At 35.6% G+C, this 20,505-nt stretch overlaps 1 protein-coding gene across 1 annotated transcript in view; it reads right to left on the bottom strand.

The window, feature by feature from the left end:
• NECAB1 (N-terminal EF-hand calcium binding protein 1) overlaps nucleotides 1–20,505 on the bottom strand; it is a 158,196-nt gene that overhangs the window by 117,967 nt on the left and 19,724 nt on the right. Inside the window, exon 3 of the mRNA XM_053558881.1 lies at nucleotides 7,895–8,003. Within this exon, the coding sequence (XP_053414856.1) occupies nucleotides 7,895–8,003 (109 nt within the window). The remainder of the gene's footprint in view (nucleotides 1–7,894; nucleotides 8,004–20,505) is intronic.

The raw sequence follows: 20,505 nt of genomic DNA, 5'->3' as shown, positions 1-20,505 counted from the left end.
GCACAAAATCAGAGAGGTAGATGTATGGAACAGAATAGAGAACCAAGAGATGAACCCAGCTACTTACTGTTATTTGATCTTTGACAAGCCAATTAAAAACATTCAGTGGAGAAAAGATTCCCTATTTAACAAATGGTGCTGGGTGAACTGGCTGGCTACCTGTGGAAGATTGAAAATGGACCCACACCTCTCACCATTAACTAAGATAGACTCTCACTGGATTAAAAATTTAAACGTAAGACATGAAATTATAAAAATACTAGAAGAAAGTGCAGGGAAAACTCTTGAAGAAATCAGCCTGGGCAAATATTTTATGAGGAGGATCCCTCTCCCCACCCCTGGGCAATTGAAGCAACATCAAAAATATACTACTGGGACCTGATCAAACTAAAAATCTTCTGCACAGCCAAGAACACAGTAAGTAAAACAAGCAGAAAGCCCTCAAAATGGGAGAAGATATTTGCAGGTTATGCCTTTGACAAAGGTTTAATAACCAGGATCCACAGAGAACTCAAATGTATTAGCAAGAAAAGAACAAGTGATCCCATCTCAGGCTGGGCAAGGGACTTGAAGAGAAACTTCTCTGAAGAAGACAGGCGCATGGCCTACAGACATATGAAAAAATGCTCATCATCCTTAATCATCAGAGAAATGCGAATCAAAACTACTTTGAGATATCATCTAACTCCAGTAAGATTAGCCCACAAAACTAGAGATGCTGGCATGGATGTGGAGAAAAGGGAACACTTCTACACTGCTGGTGGGAATGCAAACTAATGCATTCCTTTTGGAAAGATGTTTGGAGAACACTTAGAGATCTAAAAGTAGACCTGCCATTCGATCCCACAATTCCTCGACTATGTATATATCCAGAAGACCATTAAAAAAATCACTTTATAACAAAGATATATGTACTAGAATGTTTATTGCAGCCCGATTCATAATTGCTAAGTCATGGAAGAAGCCCAAGTGCCCATCGACCCATGAATGGATCAATAAATTGTGGTATATGTACACCATGGAGTATTTTGCAGCCTTAAAGAAAGATGGAGACTTTACCTCTTACATGTTTACATGGATGGAGCTGGAACATATTCTTCTTAGCAATGTATCTCAAGAATGGAAAAGTATACAATATACTCAGTCTTACTATGAAAACAATTCATAGTATGAAAGCTATAACCCAATTATAGCCCAAGTAGAAGGGGAAAGTGGAAAGGGAGCAGAAAGGAGGGGAGAAGATGGGTAGAGGGAGGGTAATTGGTGGGACCACACCTACAGTGCATCTTACAAGGGTACATGTGAAATTTACTAGATGTAGAATATAAATGTCTTAACACAAAAACTAAGAAAATGCCATGAAGGCTATGTTAACCAGCTTGATGAAAACATTTCAAATTGTATATAAAACCAGCACATTGTACCCCATGATTGCATTAATGTACACAGCTATGATTTAATGGAAAAAAAAAAAAACTCAAGACAACTTTCCAAAAGTTCAAACATAATAGAAAAGTCCTACAAATTTAAAATAATAATTTAAAAAGTAATGGAAAGCTAGGCTTCTAGTGCCTTCAGATTTCTCCTACTTTTATTCAGGGTTCTTGTCACTTCTGAAGTTTCTGCTCTGAATGAAATCTTCAGGCTGTATAGATGAGGAATGTGGTTTCTGTCAGAACATTAACTATACTGTGATTCTAATGCAGCAACAAATAAGGAGGATGACTTGCGGAATCCTCAGTAGAATAAGATTATACTGGGCATTGAGATTAAGCTCATTCCTTGGGAAGGCTAGAAGGCTAACTACAGCTCAGTAGACACTTTCCTTAACATGGGGGAACATATGGTTGATACAGGTAGTACAGTTTTGAAATATACTAAAAACATTTTCCATGATTCAGACCTGAAATACTTCTAACCTTCGTATACAGAAATCTTTGCACAGTTAACAAAAGTATAAGTTCTTATGAGGTTAAATGTGTTTGGGGTTTGTTTTTATGTTTGTTTATCTCAGTTTACTTGCATCCATGAAAGGAAATTTGACTGCAAAGATCCAGGTAATTCCACAGCATGGGAAAAAACCTGTAATGAGGACCTTTTAAGATAAATTCTATTCTTTGTAAAATATCCCAAGAATGGATAGGCAAGTTATCAATGTACTCAATACTAATATGAAGCCAACAGATGATCTAATGCATACCCACATCAGAGAAAAACTCAATTCAATATAAGCTAAGGAGACAGGGATCAAAGAAAGGGGGAAGAGGAGGGGGAGGGCTCGGTGCACTCCCACTTACTTAATGGGCAGTGTGTAAGGGTATATGGCACACCTCTGAGGTGTGGTGCACAGCCACAAGAGGGACTCAACCTAACAATTGCAAAAGTTGTACCCTAGTTGTTTGTACCCTCATGTTAATCTGAAATTTCTAAAAGGATAATTTCTTAAGTGAATATACTGAATTTTTTAAATTAAAGTTCACAAAAATAAGTGAATAAAATGAAATAGAAAACCAATACAGTTATATTTGTAAGTTATGACTGCTAGCTAAATGTGTGTGGTGAGGATAGCATATACTTTTTTTATCTGTCAAAACATTTTTTTAGTTGCTGTACCACTCTCTAGTTCTTGCTTGTTCATTTTAAAGCTACCTATAAAACATGACCTCTGAAATCCTGTAGGTTTACTTCCTGAATTTTTATGTCATTTTACAAGAAAAATTTACTTAATTTTGATATTTAAAATACTAAATTATATTGTACTATAGATATAAGCTCTAATTACATCCCCGAATATTATTTGCTTTTTTTTTTTTTTTTTTTTGAGACAGAGTCTCACTCTGTTGCCCTAGACAGAGTGCTGTGGCATCACGGCTCACAGCAACCTCAAACTCTTGGGCTCAAGTGATCCTCTTGCTTCAGCCTCCCAAGTTGCTGAGACTACAGGCACTTGCCACAACACCTAGCAAGTTTTTCTATTTTTAGTAGAGATGGGGTCTTGCTCTTGCTCAGGCTGGTCTTGAAGTCCCAAGCTCAAGCAGTCCACCTGCCTCAGCCTCTCACAGTGCTAGGATTACAAGTATGAGCCACTGCTCCCGCCAATATTTGCTTCCTGTAATCAAGCATACTATTTTAAGAATATTCTTCATGAGACAAAAGAGAAAGTTTTAACTAGCAGGACACATTCTCAGTATTTTCCTTCTTTCTTTCCAAGTATTTTCAGAGTGAATATGTCACTTTTCAAACATGGCAAATTTAACGTTTGTAGCAGAGACTTGGGTTTCCATAGATGGCAAGACAGAGCTGAGGTAATACTGTCTTAGAACATACTCTTGCAAGGGACAGAGTCCTACTCAAATAAGAGAAAGAAAATGCAGTGTATTAAACAGACACTGATTTAATGGACTCCAAGGCAAAGTTAAATTTCTAGATATCTGGGCAGGAGCCAGGCAGCTGCAAGGGACTCAGCAGCAGACAGCTCTGGACTCTGTCTCCTACAGCCGCCTATACAAACAGTGCAAGACAGTGAGTCTGGTTGGTTGGGTCCAGCCTATATGTGATTGGCTCCTTCAGGCCAGGCTGTACTTTTGATAAAATTAAAATAGGGATATTGAATAATGGCAGGATTTGGGAGAAGAGCATATTTCCTTAGAAGGTGTATAGAAGGGAAAAAATAATTGGCATATATAGTGCAATCACTAAAATAATTAAAACTTGGATCATGCAAAGATAAAAGTTATCTCTTGCTTCAAATAGCACTCTGAAATTTCCGTGCTAATGTTTGATTTAATCTCTATAGAAGATCAAAGCCTGACACTGACATACTTTTTTTTCAAAAAGGAACTTCATGAATATAATTCAGAAGTCTCTACATGATATAATTTAGCTCCAAATTAAGTTGAACATCATTATGATCAAAAATGACTTATTATTATAACTAACGCATGTCAGAATAAATGGTAGTAATAATTATTCCTTTAGGCTCACTGTACAAATCCTTACATATACTTCCTTAGCACTTAGTAATCTTAAAGCTATGCCAAGTATTCCAAACTGTTAACATACAAACAAAATAGCAAGTCCATGCCAGCAAGAACCATTGGAAACTATTTCATTGACATTATTAAATGTTATTGAAAAATCTCTCTGACACCAATTCTGGAACTATGAGATTTAATACATGTTCCAATCTAGACATTATTAAAACTGTAATAATAAATGTAATGAGGAAGAACTAATCAGCAGACATGATTAAGTATTAGCATCACACCTTCCAATATACTGGCCACAAAGGGAGCCTCTATTTTTTTTTTCCCTTTCAAGCATCATTATATGGTACGATGTGGGTTCCTTTCTTTCATGAATAAACCTTTCCTAATAGTAATTTAAGGATTCAATTAAAATCATCTGTATGTTTCCTCTCTCTTTACCACTTTATGTCTGTCTTTCCACAAAGCTGTAATTATTTGTAAAAATGTTGCTTCCTGGCTCAAGTTATTTAATAGCTTTCCCTGACCCACAGAATAAAGCTGAAACAGAAGCAAATTCCTTCTAGTCTTGTCCAGTCTTTCCTTTCTAGATTCATCTCCTCCCACTCTTCCCCTTACAGTTGACACTTTAGTAATAAGAAAAAACTTGCCTTGCCTATTCACTTTCTGCTTCCCGGCCTTTTTTTTTTTTTTTTATTAAATCATAGCTGTGTACATTAGTATGATCATGGGGCACCATACACAAGGTTCATAGACCGTTTGACACATTTTCATCACACTAGTTAACATAGCTTTCATGGCATTTTCTTAGTTATTTTGCTAAGACCTTTACATTCCACATTTACTAGGATTCACATATACCCTTGTAAGACGCACCGCAGGTGAAATCCCATTAATCCCCCTCCCTCCACCGACCTCCCCCCTCCCTCCCCTCCCTTTCCCCCTTCTCCCTATTCTTAGGTTGTAACTGGGATATAGCTTTCATGTGAAAACCCTAAATTAGTTTCATAATAAGGGTGAGTACATTGGGTACTTTTTCTTCCATTCTTGAGACACTTTACTAAGAAGAATATGTAAACATGAAAGAGGTAAAGTCTCCATCTTTTTTTAAGGCTGCATAATATTCCATGGTGTACATATACCACAATTTATTAATCCATTCATGGATCGATGGGCACGTGGGCTTTTTCCATGACTTAGCAATTATGAATAGGGCTGCAATAAATATTCTGATACAAGTATCTTTGTTATGATGTGATTTTTGGTCTTCTGGGTATATGCCCAGTAGAGGGATTACAGGATTGAATGGCAGATCTATTTTTAGATCTCTAAGTGTTCTCCATAGCTCTTTCCAAAAGGAATGTATTAATTTGCATTCGCACCAGCAGTGCAAAAGTGTTCCCTTTTCTCCACATCCACAGAACATTTCATCCCAACAAAGCTGAATACACATACTTCTCATCAGCCCACGGAACTTACTCCAAAATAGATCACATCTTAGGTCACAAGTCTAACCTCAGTAAATTTAAAGGAATAGAAATTATTCCATGCATCTTTTCGGACCATCATGGAATAAAACTTGAGATGAGTAACAACAGGAATCTGCATACTCATACAAAAACATAGAAGTTAAATAACCTTATGCTGAACGATAGCTGGGTCAGAGATGAGATCAAGAAGGAAATTGCCAAATTTTTGGAACAAAATGACAATGAAGACACAAACTACCAGAACCTCAGGGACACCACAAAGGCAGTTCTAAGAGGGAAATTTATAGCGCTGCAAGCCTTCCTCAGGAGAACGGAAAGACAGGAAATTAACAACTTAATGGGACATCTCAAGAGACTGGAAATGGAAGAACACTCCAACCCCAAATCCAGTAGAAGAAAAGAAATAACCAAACTTAGAGCAGAACTAAATGAAATTGAAAACAAAAGAATAATACAACAGATCAATAAATCAAAAAGCTGGGTTTTTTGAAAAGGTCAACAAAATAGATAAACCTTTGGCCAACCTAATCAGGAAAGAAAGAGTAAAATCTCTAATCTCATCAATCAGAAATAACAAAGACAAAATAACAACAGACTCCTCATAAATCCAAAAAATCCTTAATGAATATTACAAGAAACTTTACTCTCAGAAATACGAAAATCTGAAGGAAATTGACTGTTACTTGGAAGCACGTCACCTTCCAAGACTTAACCAGAATCAAGTGGAAATGTTGAACAGGCCCATATCAAGTTCGGAAATAGCATCAACCATACAAAATCTCCCCAAAAAGAAAAGCCCGGGACCAGATGGTTTTACGTCAGAATTCTACCAAACCTTTAAAGAGGAATTAGAACCTATATTACTCAACCTGTTCCAAAAGGTAGAAAAAGAAGGAAGACTACCCAACACGTTCTATGAAGCAAACATCACCCTGATCCCCAAACCAGGAAAAGACCCAACAAGAAAAGAAAATTATAGACCAATATCACTAATGAATATAGATGCAAAAATATTCAACAAGATTCTAACAAACAGAATCCAGCAACATATCAAACAAATCATACATCATGCTTCCCGGCCTTTTCTCACCTTCCTCCCTCTGATGGGAATATTCTTCTGCTCGCCCCTTTCTTTACCTAAGGACATTACTCTCCCACACAACTCAGCTCATATGAACATTCCCTTAGCCTACCCAGTGATTCCAAAGTATCCTGTGCATACCTCAATCATAGCGTTTACAACGTTAACATTGAACTTACCACTTAGTGGCTATATTTCTCCACGTAACTATCAGTGGCTCTATTTCACCAGGAAACTATAAGCTGGTTCCAAGTTGTACCACCAACACATGTTGAAGAGAATTGAACTTCAGATACAGTTACCCATTTATACTGTTTCTGACAAGAAAATCTTAAGCCATTTATTTCATGAAGAATTTGAAACCTCACTAAAGTCAAGAAACTTACAAATTAGTTGTTGTAAAAATGTTCAGTGCATTAGCAGAGTGAATTTAATATTTTAATTTATATTAATAGTTAGCCTTTAGAGAATGTCTGTTTATAGATGTAGCCCAAGAGCGTTTTCTTGGCATGCTGGCTCACTGCCTGGAAGCATCTCCCCACTTTGCCTAAAGCAAGATAGTGATTGTTTAAGCAGTAATCACACTGCTGGGTCTCAAAGCATATCTGAAATGGTGGTTTTTCACATTGGAGTTTTATAATTGTGACTGTCACAAATAATATGATTTGGTTCAATTACTCAAAATAAGCAGCTCACTTCTGTTCTCTATTCTAAAATCCTCATTATCTTATATATTTTTAAGCATTGTTAAGAAATACAAATAGAAACTTCATAAATGTTATACTGACTGCAAAAGAGATATCTGTACAGGTAAAATAAATAAAATGGATAGATCATTGTATACACTGATTATCCATTCAGAAATAATTCTGTGTCCCACATTCCCTGCGTCTCTCAGATAGCAATGATTTGAATTCAGCACAACTGAATTGTCCAGATAACTACTACAATGCTTCCTTCCATCTCACTGTGTCAATCTAAGAAAGGCCCAAGAACAATTTTTAAACACACCAAATTAAGAGATGAAGCTTTAGTAACAGGCAAAATTCTACTTTTTTACTAATGACAGAATTATTTCTATAATTTTGTTTTACATTCTGCAAAAAGAACACAATTTAAAACCACTTTACAGGAGCTACCCCACAGAAGATGATTCTTTTTCAGATTCAAATTCAATCTTTCAAACCATTTAAATTATTAAAGAGGGGTATCTCATAATTGAAGACAGGCAAACATTACAAAATGAACCATCTACATCTTTCCTCCCTCTCTCCTTCACACTCACTCAAACTCTTCTCTTGCTCATTTACAGAATCCAGTGATAAAAAATTCCTTACTTAGTATTATGTGTATCAATGGTGTGGAAGAGTTCATGTAATTCTTCTCCACTGAGAACACCATCTGCAAAGTATGCTTTGAATTCTTCAAAGGATAATTTTCCATCATCTGAAATGGGATAAACAAACAGAAGAGAAGCAAATTATTTCAACTTTGACTATTAAAACTTTGCCCTAATGCTTGTGCATGCATATTTGTGCATGTAAACACGTATTCAAAAAGAAAGACTAGCTGAAGGTACTTAAACGAAAAATAATTTCATATATCTTTGTAGTACACAAAATGCAGATGTATACACTCTGATGCAATATAAGTCTACACACTTTTGGATATTTTGCTGTTCATTTCTTCACATGCGATCAACATTTAACATTTACTGAGACATATAACTAGGTATACAAAAAAGATCCACACAACCACATAAAGAGCTCAAAGCAAGCTCCATTATTTTAGATGCTTTGCTTCCCTGGTACCAAAAACATACAGGACCTAGCAGATTGCAGAATAAATTCTATATTTTTTGTAAGAGTATATTGATTAAATAGATACTTGCATGAGGATATCAGAGTTGCTGTTATAGCCCAACAAACTGTGTTCATTCCTATACCCTTTAACCAATGAGAGTATTTTTAAAGCCCAAAACAGTTTACCTACAGTGGGACACAAAAGTGATTCCTGATCAGGGAGTCTAATAAAAGTGATTGGATGTACAGACCTAAGTATCTTTCACAGTAGAACATACTAAATACAATGAGATACACATTTTAAATGTATGGGAATTTGGTTAATAAAAGGTACTTTTCATTTGGGGGGCTGAGAGATTTTTTTTAGTAGCATTTGTACCTGACTTTGAACACCAAGTAAAATCTGGATAAAAATAGATGGAAGAAAAATATGAATTATAGTCAAAAGACTTGTAGGAAATGCAGGAGCCACCAATGGATGCAAAGGGAGAAGGAAGCTTCCTTCAAACTGTGCAAGAAGCTCGTTTGTCAATTATCTCAGACGTGCCGCCAGATGAGGTACCAGTGATGGAATGACCCTTCCACTTACGGTGAGGGCACTAGGATCTATGGAGGGTGGAATCCCCCAGGGCCACAAGACTCCTATACTGCAGTCATACCAACAACACTCTACTGAACAAAGCAGAATTTGTCTTTGAGTAAAAAAAGGTATTATTTATTAAGATTGGGTCTTCCAGATTCACCTAGGCATTTCTTTCTTGAAATCTGTTGAAGTGCAGATTACTGGGCTCTACCATCTCATGGAGGGCCAGGGAGATGGGCAGACAAGAATTTTGAATTTTTAACAACCTGTGTGATTTTTTCTTATACTCGTGCCTCAGAGATATTACTATAATAAGCATAGTAGCCTTATTCACTGAATTACTTGTGTTTGTTAAGATAAGAACTTAAAAGCTGTAACATTTTCAAAAATCTTTATTTGTAAAATATAAATATAAAAAGACTCCCAAGAGGTTTTTAATTGTATTTAATTTTGCTTTTTAATTTAATAGGCAAAATAAGCTAATCTTTCAGTTAATTCTTGCCAACAGTTAACTGGGCAGCCATAGCCTTAGAGGTGGAATAACTCCAGGTCTGGATCAACCATGGACTAAGTTCCTGACCCTCGGGGACTGGGACCAGCCTAGCTCAGCCACTCAGACACCACATCAATCCATTACAAAATGAATTCTAACCCACCAGGCTCATCGACTGTCTAATTTCGTGTTTCTGATTTTGAATGAGTTATTCTAGTTTTATACCTTGCATGACTATTTTAAACTAGAGCCCCAGCAGAGATGGGGAAACTGCAGCCTTCTGATTTCAAGATTATCCTTCTTTTTTAAGCACCAAAGGAGAGAAAAAAAAGCTTTCTCAGCTGCACCCCTTTTAATGAAAGGATTTGTTATATAAAATTTGGATTCAGTCAAAAGGCCACACTTAAGGGTCAGGAAGGCCATGATTTTCCTTAAGGCTGCAGGTTCTTGACTCTTGTAAGAAAAACAGAAATCAACCCACTTTCCATCTGCACCACTATGATGTGTAAAGCATGCAAAACATAACATGTTGATAATGAAATATGCTTTCCTTGGTGAATATGTAATAGTTCTCAGGTGACCTGAACCAGGCTATTACAGAACTCCAGCTGCCTGTGCACCCTGCAGAGAGGGGGCCCTCCATGATAGAGCTTTATAATTAAGATAAGATTTCAAATAATAATGTGCACACTATGAAAGCAGAGAGAGGGAAGGAGGGAGAGGGGTGGGGCCTTGGTGTGTGCCACACCTTCTGGGGGCAAGACATGATTGCAAGAGGGACTTTACTTAACAAATGCAATCAGTGTAACCTGGCTTAATGTACCCTCAATGAATCCCCAACAATAAAAAAAGAAAAGCATTGACAAACAAGTGCTCTGATGATTCTCTGGGGCTAAAAGACTTTTTTATTAACTCTGAGAGAAAAAATATGAAAAGAAAAAGGAAGCATTGAATTGCAGTCCTGGTTTAAAGGGTGGAAAGTATGTTTTGAAAGCCTTTCACCACATGAAGGATTCTGAAATTCTTCACTTCAGGTCACTGCACTGTTAAACAACCAATTGCAAAAACTATGTTGGAATACTTCTAGACTAGTACTTAGTGATAAACAGAAGTATGTTAATTTTTTAAGGAAAGGAAAAGAAAAATATGCCCTTACCGGGTTCATTCTGTATTAATAAAGCAACTTTTGTTAAAAATATTTTATTTCACCTTCAATTTTCCTGCTGATATTTTCTTTGAAAAACAACACAGTTAAGTTTTAATTTATATTGGCTTGGCTTGGTGGCTCACAGAATGCCAAATTTTGTAAGGTCTGATTTCCCACAGTAATAAATCTTAATTTTTACCACCAAAGGGCACAGTGTCCGGCCTCCCTTCTCATGGTCAGCAACTCAGTGTTAGGGTATTTCTGGGGTCCCGTTGGCCCAGAGGGGCTCCATGCAGTCAGCTAAGGGGGCTTAAGGTTTTACTTTAGTTAACAAGGTAAATAAGCCTTTATGGATCTTAGAATTATGAAAGAGGATATAGCAAGTGGACAGCCAAGTACCGTCTGATAAGAACAATTCTAGAATACACAGGGTGATATAGGAGCATTAAAAAAAAGAAAACTACTGTAGATGTAAAAAGATAGAAAAGGTTTTCCAGTGACATGTGTGATGAGATACAGGTGAAAAATGAGGGTTAGTGAAAAAGGCTTTTAAAGAGAAAGATTATTCCAGGCAGAGGAAATACAAATGACAAAGCTAGAAGACAAAAGAATAAGGGTTGGAAATTAAAAAGGAAAACCAGTATATTTGGAGGGAAAGAGGCGAAGTCAGAGAGTTGGATACAGAGAGGAAACATCAGGAGAAACCATAAAACTTGTGGTAAAGAGTTTTTAATTTACCCCAACAGTGCTCAGGAGCCACAGTCCTATTTTAGAAAGCTGACTGTGTTTGCAGTAAGTAAAATGCAGTGGAAAGGCACATTCTGAGAAGAGATCTCTTCAGAAGACATTGCAGAATTCCAGGCCCCTCCCACCCCCCAAATAATTAAAGGTGGCAGAAACTTTTGTGGCAACAATGAAAAGTGGACACATTTTTAATCTGCTTAGGAAACAGGATCAACACAGACTGTTGTTCAGTTAGAGGTGATGGGTGAGAAGAAGCAAATTAGTCAAGGATGAGACTCACTTTCCAGGGCTAAGCAACAGACAGAAGCAAAAGCAAACAGTGGGCAAAAGCGTAGGGTGAACCCTCAAGAGAGTGTTCTTTGTGAGTCTGTTGAAATCAGAGGTGCCTCTGGAATAAGGAGAGGTATTTAGTGCACAGTGGGATTATATGGATCTAGAGAAGTTAAAGAGAGCTAAAGGGGGCTTGAGATGTATGCTTGGGAGTTACCAACATATAATAATTAAGGACTTATTTTTTTTCTTTTCTTTATTTTATTGTTAAATCATAGCTGTGTACATTAGTGCAATCGCCTGTACCCATTCTAAGATGCACCATAGATGTAGCCCCACCCATTACCCTCCCTCCACCAAAACCTCCCCCCTCCCTTCCCCTTCCTTGGCCCTTTCCCCATAGTCTTGTGCTATAGTTGGGTTATAGTCTTCATGTGAAAGCTATAATTTAGCTTCTTGGACTTAGAAGTGAAGGAGTTCTTCCAGGGAGAAGGCCTATAGTGAAAAAGAAAAGGACCCAGAATGGACTTTGAAAATGCCAACTAACTTCTTTTAAGTCTCAGATTTCATAAATGGTTGATTCTTATAAGAATTAAGTGAGAGACTATATCGAAAACCACTCACACAGTACCTAGCACATAGTAAGAGTTCAGTAATGGTCGATATGGATTTACTAATTCAGTCTTGCTAAGTGAAGATCATTTATGTGTTTTTCATTCCCATTTTCTACCCTTCCATGAATAATACTTATTTAATACATATAGAAAATAAGTATTTAATATGGTATTTAATGATAGAAATTTTATTCATTTATCTTTTTAGGTAATCAGGTTTTGTACATCTCCAAACTGGAGCATCTTAAAAAACAAAACAAAACCCCGTTCTTAAATACTCATTTAATATCTCAATCCAGTTGCATCCACAAATACACCAACTGATCTCTGTATTGAGCCTCTCCCACATAAATTTTAATCTAGTTTTTGTGAGCTTTTAAAATGAACATGCTTTCAAAACACTAGTTTCCTTTTATGTATTACTTTAACATTTTCAACACTTTGAATATTGCAGTTTATCAAGATCAAAATACTAAAACATGATGATCTTCAATGGTGAGAACAGAATCCCTGGAACAAAAGGAACACCTGCAAAGCATTACAGAATTTAATACACAAAGGGCAGCATATACTTTTCATGAACATGCAAATTTTAGAAGCAGGAATAAAAAATAGCAATCTTATTTCTAAAATGAAGTTATTAAGTCATAAATTCAAAAATATAATCAAGATATCCACCTTTTGTTAAACTTAATAGATAAAACACCCTGTCAAATGTACATATCACCTTGCATTAAATGACATTTAATGTCATTGTACATTAATTTCTTTCTCTCTTAAATAAAGACCCCCCGTTCTGACCCTCTAATGTTATATATTTGTTTTAAAACAAATAAATGAAAATAGAAGCTCTTCTGACTTCAACTCTAACGTGTAAAAATGTCGTCTTTCCTCTCCTTAAAACAATAAAAAGGTGAACAAACTAAAATATTATGCCTTTTCTCGAAGTCAACTTAAAAAGGAAGTCACAAGGCAAACTGCTACCTCAAATCTAGAAAGACAGGCAAAACTAGAGAATCATAGCCAAGATCTTTTACCTAGAGCAGAAGCCACTAGAGCTATAAACTGATAGTAACACCTAAATAATAATTCTGAAGACTGAGAGTGGGCTAACAGGAGAGGGAGAACCTCTATACTTAAGCTTTACCTCCAGGAACCCCACCAGGTTCTCACAATGAGGAGGAGAGAAATAATCCTTTATGACTCTGGCAGAAGAAAGGGAAGAGTAATCATGAAATATAGCCAGAGTGTTCTCCTTAACAAAGGTCTACTCTCCTGGGGCAAAGACTTTACCAGAGCCCTATCCCACCTGGGGAGAAAGGCATTTCTTCATTATAATATCCACTACCTTCCCTGTCTCAACAAAGCATGGGTGGGAGGAGCTAAGGAACATTTGCAAAGGTGATAGCTCAGAGACACACACCTACTAAAAAAAGGCTTAGAATTAATAAGATTATAGAACATATCTGCCTCCCTAATCCTTACCACCCTACCAATAGGGCTCCTGTATAATAATGGTGAATTACAGCTGAAAGAGCTGCCAGAGTTCAGACTCCGAGGAGGAATACTGAGGGAAGCTCAAAGTCAACAGAGGAGACGGGGAAGGGAAGGGAAGGAAGGGAAGGGAGGGGAAGGGAGGGGAGGGGAGGGGAGGGAAGCGGAGGGGAGGGGAAGACACAAAAGTAATTTGAAACCGCTGGCATGTATCACTAGCATAGATATTAAACACAGCCCAATTCTCAGCACTATTAACATAAATTCTTATGCTAGAGATCTAGTTGTCTCAGTATCTGTTACCTGATAAATCATGTCTGGTTATCACAAAAAAAAAAAAAAAATCACAAATTATGCTAAAATGAAAGGGAAAGCGTACAGTCTAAAAGAGATAAAACAAACCTCAGAACCAGACTCAGATATGACACAAATACTGAAATAATCAAACAAAAAATTTTAAATAACTATTATTAACATTTTATAGGCTCCAATGGGAAAAATAGACAATATGCAAGAAGAAATGGTAATGTATGCAGATAATTTGCATACATTAAAGTTCATTATTTGTGCTGTAGGGTTCTATGTTTTTTGACAAACGCATAATGACTTATGTCCATCATACCATGTTTCCCACACTAAAGTTTCCCTGCGTTAGTCCTATTCAACACTCCCTCCAACTTGCCCAAACTCTTGACTACCACTGATCTTTTTTGCTATAAATTTGCCTTTTCTAGAAGGTCATAATTTTGGAATTATATAACTTTTGTAGACCAGCTTCTTTCAGTTAGTAATATGGATTTAAGATTCATCCATGTCTTTCCATGGTTTCATAGCTCATTTCTTTTTATCATTGAATAATATTTCATTGCATAGATATAACATATTATTTTATCCATGCATCTACTAAAGTAATCTTTATTGTTTCCAATTGTTTCCAACTTGATTATAAATAAAGTTGCTATATATGTTCACATACAGGTTTTTGTGTGCATGTAAATTTTCAAATCAGTTGAGTAAATTCCTAGGAATGTAATTGCTAGACTAGAAAGAGCCAAAATATTTTCAAAGGCTGAATAATAATTTTACTTCCCCACTAGCAATGAATGAGTGTTTCCATGGCTCCCTATTCTAGGTAGTAATTGGTATTGTCAGTTTTTTCAGGTTTAAGCCATTCTAGTAAGTGTGAAGTGATTTCTTGTTACTGCTTAAATTTTCAATTCCCTAATGACAAATAATATTGAACATCTTTTCAAATGCTTATTTGGTATATGTATATCTTTTTGGTGTAGTGTCTGTTTAAATTTTTTGCCCATTTTTTAATTGGCTTTTTGTTTTCTTACTGTTGAGTTTTAAGAGGTTTTTTTTTTTTTTGTATCTTATGGATATAAGTCCTTATTCAGATATGTGTTTTGTAAACACTTTCTCCTACTCTGAGGATACTCTTTCATTTCACCCCCTCCCCACAGCACACACACAGCCAGAGTAAAATTTTTAATTTCAAGAAACTTCAATTTACCAATATTTCTTTCATGAATTGCTTTGTTGTTGTTATATCTAAACACTCATCATTCAACCCAAGGTCACTTAGATTTCCTCCTAATTTTCATTTTACATTTAGGTCTATTATTTGTTTTAAGCTAATTTTTGTTATCTCAAATGTCTAAGGCCTGTATCTAGGCTTGTTTTTCACACATGAACATCCAATTGTTCATGCCCCATTTGTTGAAAATACTATTTTTCTATTGAACTTCCTTGTCTCTTTTGTTAAAGATCAGTTAGTTACATTTGTGGGTGTATTTCTGGGCTCTATATTCTGTTCCATTGATTTATGTATCTTTTCTTTTGCCAATACAATACTGATTAGATACTTATAGCTTTATAGTAAGTCTTGAACTTGTATGTGTCAATCCTCAAACTCCTTTCTCCTCATAGATATTTTGTTTGCCATTCTAGGTCTTTTGCTTTGCCATATAAACTTCATATTCAGTTTTCAATACTACAAAGTAGTTCCTTGTGATTTTGATTGAGATTAACTTGAATCAATAGATCAAGTTAGGAAGAAATGACATACTAACAATATTAAAAATTCTAATTCACGAACATAGAATATCTCTTTATTTAGACACTATTTAATGTCTCTCATCAGAGTTTTTTAGTTCTCTGCAATTAGATCTTTTATAATTTTTTTGATTTGCACCTATTTCATTTTCTTTTTCTGCCGCTACATAAGAAGAATTTTTGTGAATTTCTAATTCCAATTGCTTATTGTTGATATATAACGTAATTGACTTTTGTTTATTGCTTATTGTCAATTGCTTGTTGTTGTTATACAAGGCAATTGGCTTTTGTTTATTAACCTGGTACCCTGTGACTTTGCTAAGTTTGCTGTTTAATTCCAGGGTCAATTTTTTGTTGATATTTCATTTTGGTTTCGTTTTTGCTAACTCTTTGGGATTTTCTACGTAGATAATAGTACTATTGGTAAAGAAATAGTTTTGTTTTTACTTTCCCAATCCATACAATATATAATCTTTTATCTCTTATAGGATTTCCAGTATTCAGGTAGTAGTACCCAGATTATGAATGAGATAGGTTCTGTAGATTTTTTTCTTAAGTTGAATTTGTAAGTTGAAACAGGTACATTTACTTATTACCGGGAGTTGCTTCCATTCATAAGCGCCAGTTGTACATAAATCGGATGTTTATAACTCAGGGACTGCCTAAGAGGACACTTACTACAATCTGTTCCAAATCTTAAGAGAAAAACATCTACTTTCCCACCGTGATGATGTTAGCTGAAGACTTTTTCTAGATGTTCTTTATCAAGTTGAGGAAGTTCCCCTGTTTTCTGAATTTGCTGAGAGTTTTTATTATTAATGAGTGTTTGATATTCTCTTCATCCATTGATACATAGATCATATTATTTTTTCTCCTTTCTTTTGTTGATTTTGTGGACTACACTGATTGATTTTTCAAATACCTACCTGGATTAAATCCCACTTGGTCTTTTAAACACTATTAGATTTGATTTGCTCATTGTTGAGGATTTTTGCATTTCTGTTCATGAGCTATATTGGGCTACTGTTTTTCTTTCTTGTAATGTCTTTTTCTGGTTTTGGTATTAGGATAATGTTGGCTTCATAGAATGGGTTAGCAAGTATTATTTATCTATTAACTGATTAGATTAAAAAGCTTCTGCACAGCCAAGGAAACAATCAATACAGTGAATAGATAACCTACAGAATAGGAGACAATATTTGCATCCTATAAAAGGCTACTTATAAGAATCAACTAGGAGCTCATGCAAATAAGTAAGAAGACATCAAACTACCCCTTCAAAGTAGGCAAAAGTAGACAAAAGACATGAACAGAAGCTTTTCAAAAGAAGGCAGAATAACGGCCAATAAATACATGAAAAATGCTCAGCATCTCTAATCATCAAGGAAATGCAAATTAAAACCACAGTGAGCCATCACCCAACTCCAGTGAAAGTTGCTTTTATCTAAAAGTTCCCAAACCACAGATGCTAGTGTGGATATGAAAAGAAAGGAACACTTTCTCATATGCTGTTGGTGGGTCTGCAAACTATTACAGCATCTCTGGAAAGTGGTATGGATCAAAATAATTTTAATCAAAAAATTAAAAGAATATCTACTATTTGATCCAGCAGTCCCACTGGATTTGGTTATTTCCCCAAAGGAAAAGAAATCATTCTATAAAAAAGACACTTGCAATTGAATGTTTATAGCAGCACAGTTCACAATCACACAGATGTGAAAACAGCCCAAGCACCCATCAATACGTGAGTGGATTAATTAAAATGTGGTATATGGATACCATGGAGTATTAGTCGGTGAGTAAAAAAAGGTGAACCTTTTCTAACAACCTGGATGGAACTACAGACCATTCTTTTAAGTGAGATATCATAAGAAAGAAAAAAAACACATATGCTCACTTTTAAATTGGAACTAAATGATCAACATGTATGTGTACATATGGCAGTAAAATTAAATAGAAATCAAGCAGGTGGAAGGGGGGATGTGTAAATTCACACCTAACAGATACAATGAATACTGTCTGGGGGAAGGACCCAATTATAATCCTGACTCAGACTGTACAGAAGTAATGAGTGCAACCCAAACATTTGTATCCCTATAACATTCTGAATTTTTTTTTTACAAAAGGTTTATGAATTATAACAAATGTATCATATTAATGTAATAGGTTAAAATAAAGGAAACCAAGGGCCAAGTATATGAGAACTCTCTGTACTTGCTTCAGGATTTTTTCTGTAAATCTAAAACTGCTCTAAAAATAAAAATTCATATAATAGAATATGAACATTATATAGTATTAAAATATTTAATGTATTAAAAACTGACTCACCATGCTATGACCATGGTGAAATTTTATGTTTATTCATATTAGATCTTGACATGTTTAACATAATAATAAACTCAACAGATTCACTTTCCTGACACCAGACATTCTCCCCTGGTTCCCATGTATTTTATAGATTATTTGAAGAAATAAAATGCGTTTCATGTATCAGTCTCATACGTTGACCTGTCTTTTTGTTTGTTTGTTTTCTGATACAGAGTCTCACTCTGTTGCCCTGGGTGCAGTGCTGTGGCATTATCATAGCTCACAGCAACCTTAGTCTCTTGGACTCAGGCAATCCTCAGGCACCTGCCACTATGCCCAGCTAGGTTTTCTTTTTTCTTCCTTTCTTTTTTTTTTTTTTTTTTTTCCAGTAGAGAGAGGGTCTTGTTCTTCCTAAGGCTGGTCTCAAACTTCTAAGCTCAAAACCTACTTGCCTCAGCCTCCCAGAGTGCTGGAATTACAGACATGAGGTGCCACGCCTGGCCATGACCCCCTTTCTTGTATTTTTACTGTAAATTTTATTGATTACAGTCATCACAATAATTTCATGAAGTAGTTATATATTCATACTTTTCTTTTTAGGAGAGGAAGAAAATTGAAATACAATGAGGTTAAAATCAAATGAGGTCCCTGAAAGCACATTTCCCAGGACACATTCCTGGAAGCTGTTCGTTAAAGGTGCCTTTGGTTTAACAGTTACAAAGCGCCCAGATATTAGGTAGAAAACTGAATAATTCAAATACTTGGTTTTAGATACTTTATGGGGAAAGCTTATTTGTTACATCAAAATATTTTTGTTGCTTGGAATTGTGCTGGAAATATAGGAGGAAAACGTCTTCATCTCTAGGGAATGAATTCTTTCAAAGCTAAAAATGATGTATTTCTAATTTAGTGGAAAAAATTTGTTTAATTTCACTTCCATGGGGAATTAACAATAACATGTTATGTGGGACTAGGAGAAAACAACAAAAACATGCTCCCATTTACTAAGGCTTTCATAGAATGACAAATGAGACATTTGTTGAGGAACGTTTACTTATTTGTAGAGGATGTAGATTCAAAATTAGCAACATAAAGAATACTCCACTTGTAGGCAAATTTCACTGGTAAATTAAAATTAAATATTTTAACACAGGTATTAGATATATAAAGGAAAGTGCAATGCATAATTGAATTGATTTTCTCTCCCTTCCTCTGTCCATTCATTCCCATTGAAAGTTTACTTTCAAGAATATCTGTTATTTTCTGGTTAACATCTATTCTCTCTTTTGATAAAAAACACTTTGAGTTTCACTTGAGAGATCCCCTTCTCTCTCTCTCTCTTTCTCTTTTAGGTATAGCTTTATGCACCCTGCCCCACTCTGGGGGTTTGAATGTAATCCAAGTTCAATTTCCAGTGAACTGGAAAATCAGTTCATTCATCTCTCAGTATTGCTTCAAAGATGAGCATATGACTAGGTGATCAAAGAAACTCCTGAAATTTTTTGGCAAAATTATGGTAAAAGAGAAGTTAGCTCTTTATTGACCCGTTGAACTGGCAGATGCTTTCTACCCCCAATAAGAAAGCCTACCTGAATGGAAAAGCAACCAGAGGAAAACCAAAATTGAGATGTAGAGAAAATGAAGGAAATAGGGAAAGAGAGAGTCATTTCTGAATACCTAGAGATAGCTGTACCTGATCCTTTGAATGTGCCTGAATATCATTTTGTGTGTGTGGAGGGGGGGAGGGGGGGAATGTGCCTGAATATCATTTTGTGTGTGTGCTTTAATTACAAGGGCAAGCAATTTCCTAATTTTTCTTAAACTAGTCTAACTAGGATTTTTATCCCTTAAGCTGAATTGGTCCTGATTGATAATCATCTTTCTTTTTTACTAGATGTCAAAATGTTTACTCATTTTCGTGAAATATTTGGGAGTTTATCTAACAAAGGACGTGAAAGATATCTATAAAGACAACTATGAAACTCTAAGAAAAGAAATAGCTGAAAATGTTAACAAATGGAAAAACATACCATGCTCATGGCTGGGAAGACTCAACATTGTTAAAATGTCCATACTACCCAAAGCAATATACAATTTTAATGCAATCCCTATTAAAGCTCCACTGTCATACTTTAAATATCTTGAAAAAATAATACTTCATTTTATATGGAATCAGAAAAAACCTCGAATAGCCAAGACATTACTCAGAAATAAAAACAAAATAGGAGGAATCATACTACCAGACCTCAGACTATACTACAAATCGATAGTGATCAAAACAGCATGGTACTGGCACAAAAACAGAGAAGTATATGTCTGGAACAGAGAATCAAGAGATGAATCCAGCTACTTATCGTTATTTGATCTTTGACAAGCCAATTGAAAACATTCAGGGGGAAAAGATTCCCTATTTAACAAATGGTGCTGGGTGAACTG

The sequence above is a fragment of the Nycticebus coucang genome, chromosome 13 (genome assembly GCF_027406575.1).
Source record: "Nycticebus coucang isolate mNycCou1 chromosome 13, mNycCou1.pri, whole genome shotgun sequence".
NCBI classification, from domain to species: domain Eukaryota; kingdom Metazoa; phylum Chordata; class Mammalia; order Primates; family Lorisidae; genus Nycticebus; species Nycticebus coucang.
The sequence above is the reverse complement of the archived record's forward strand: the minus strand, read 5'-3'. Positions and strand labels throughout refer to the sequence as shown.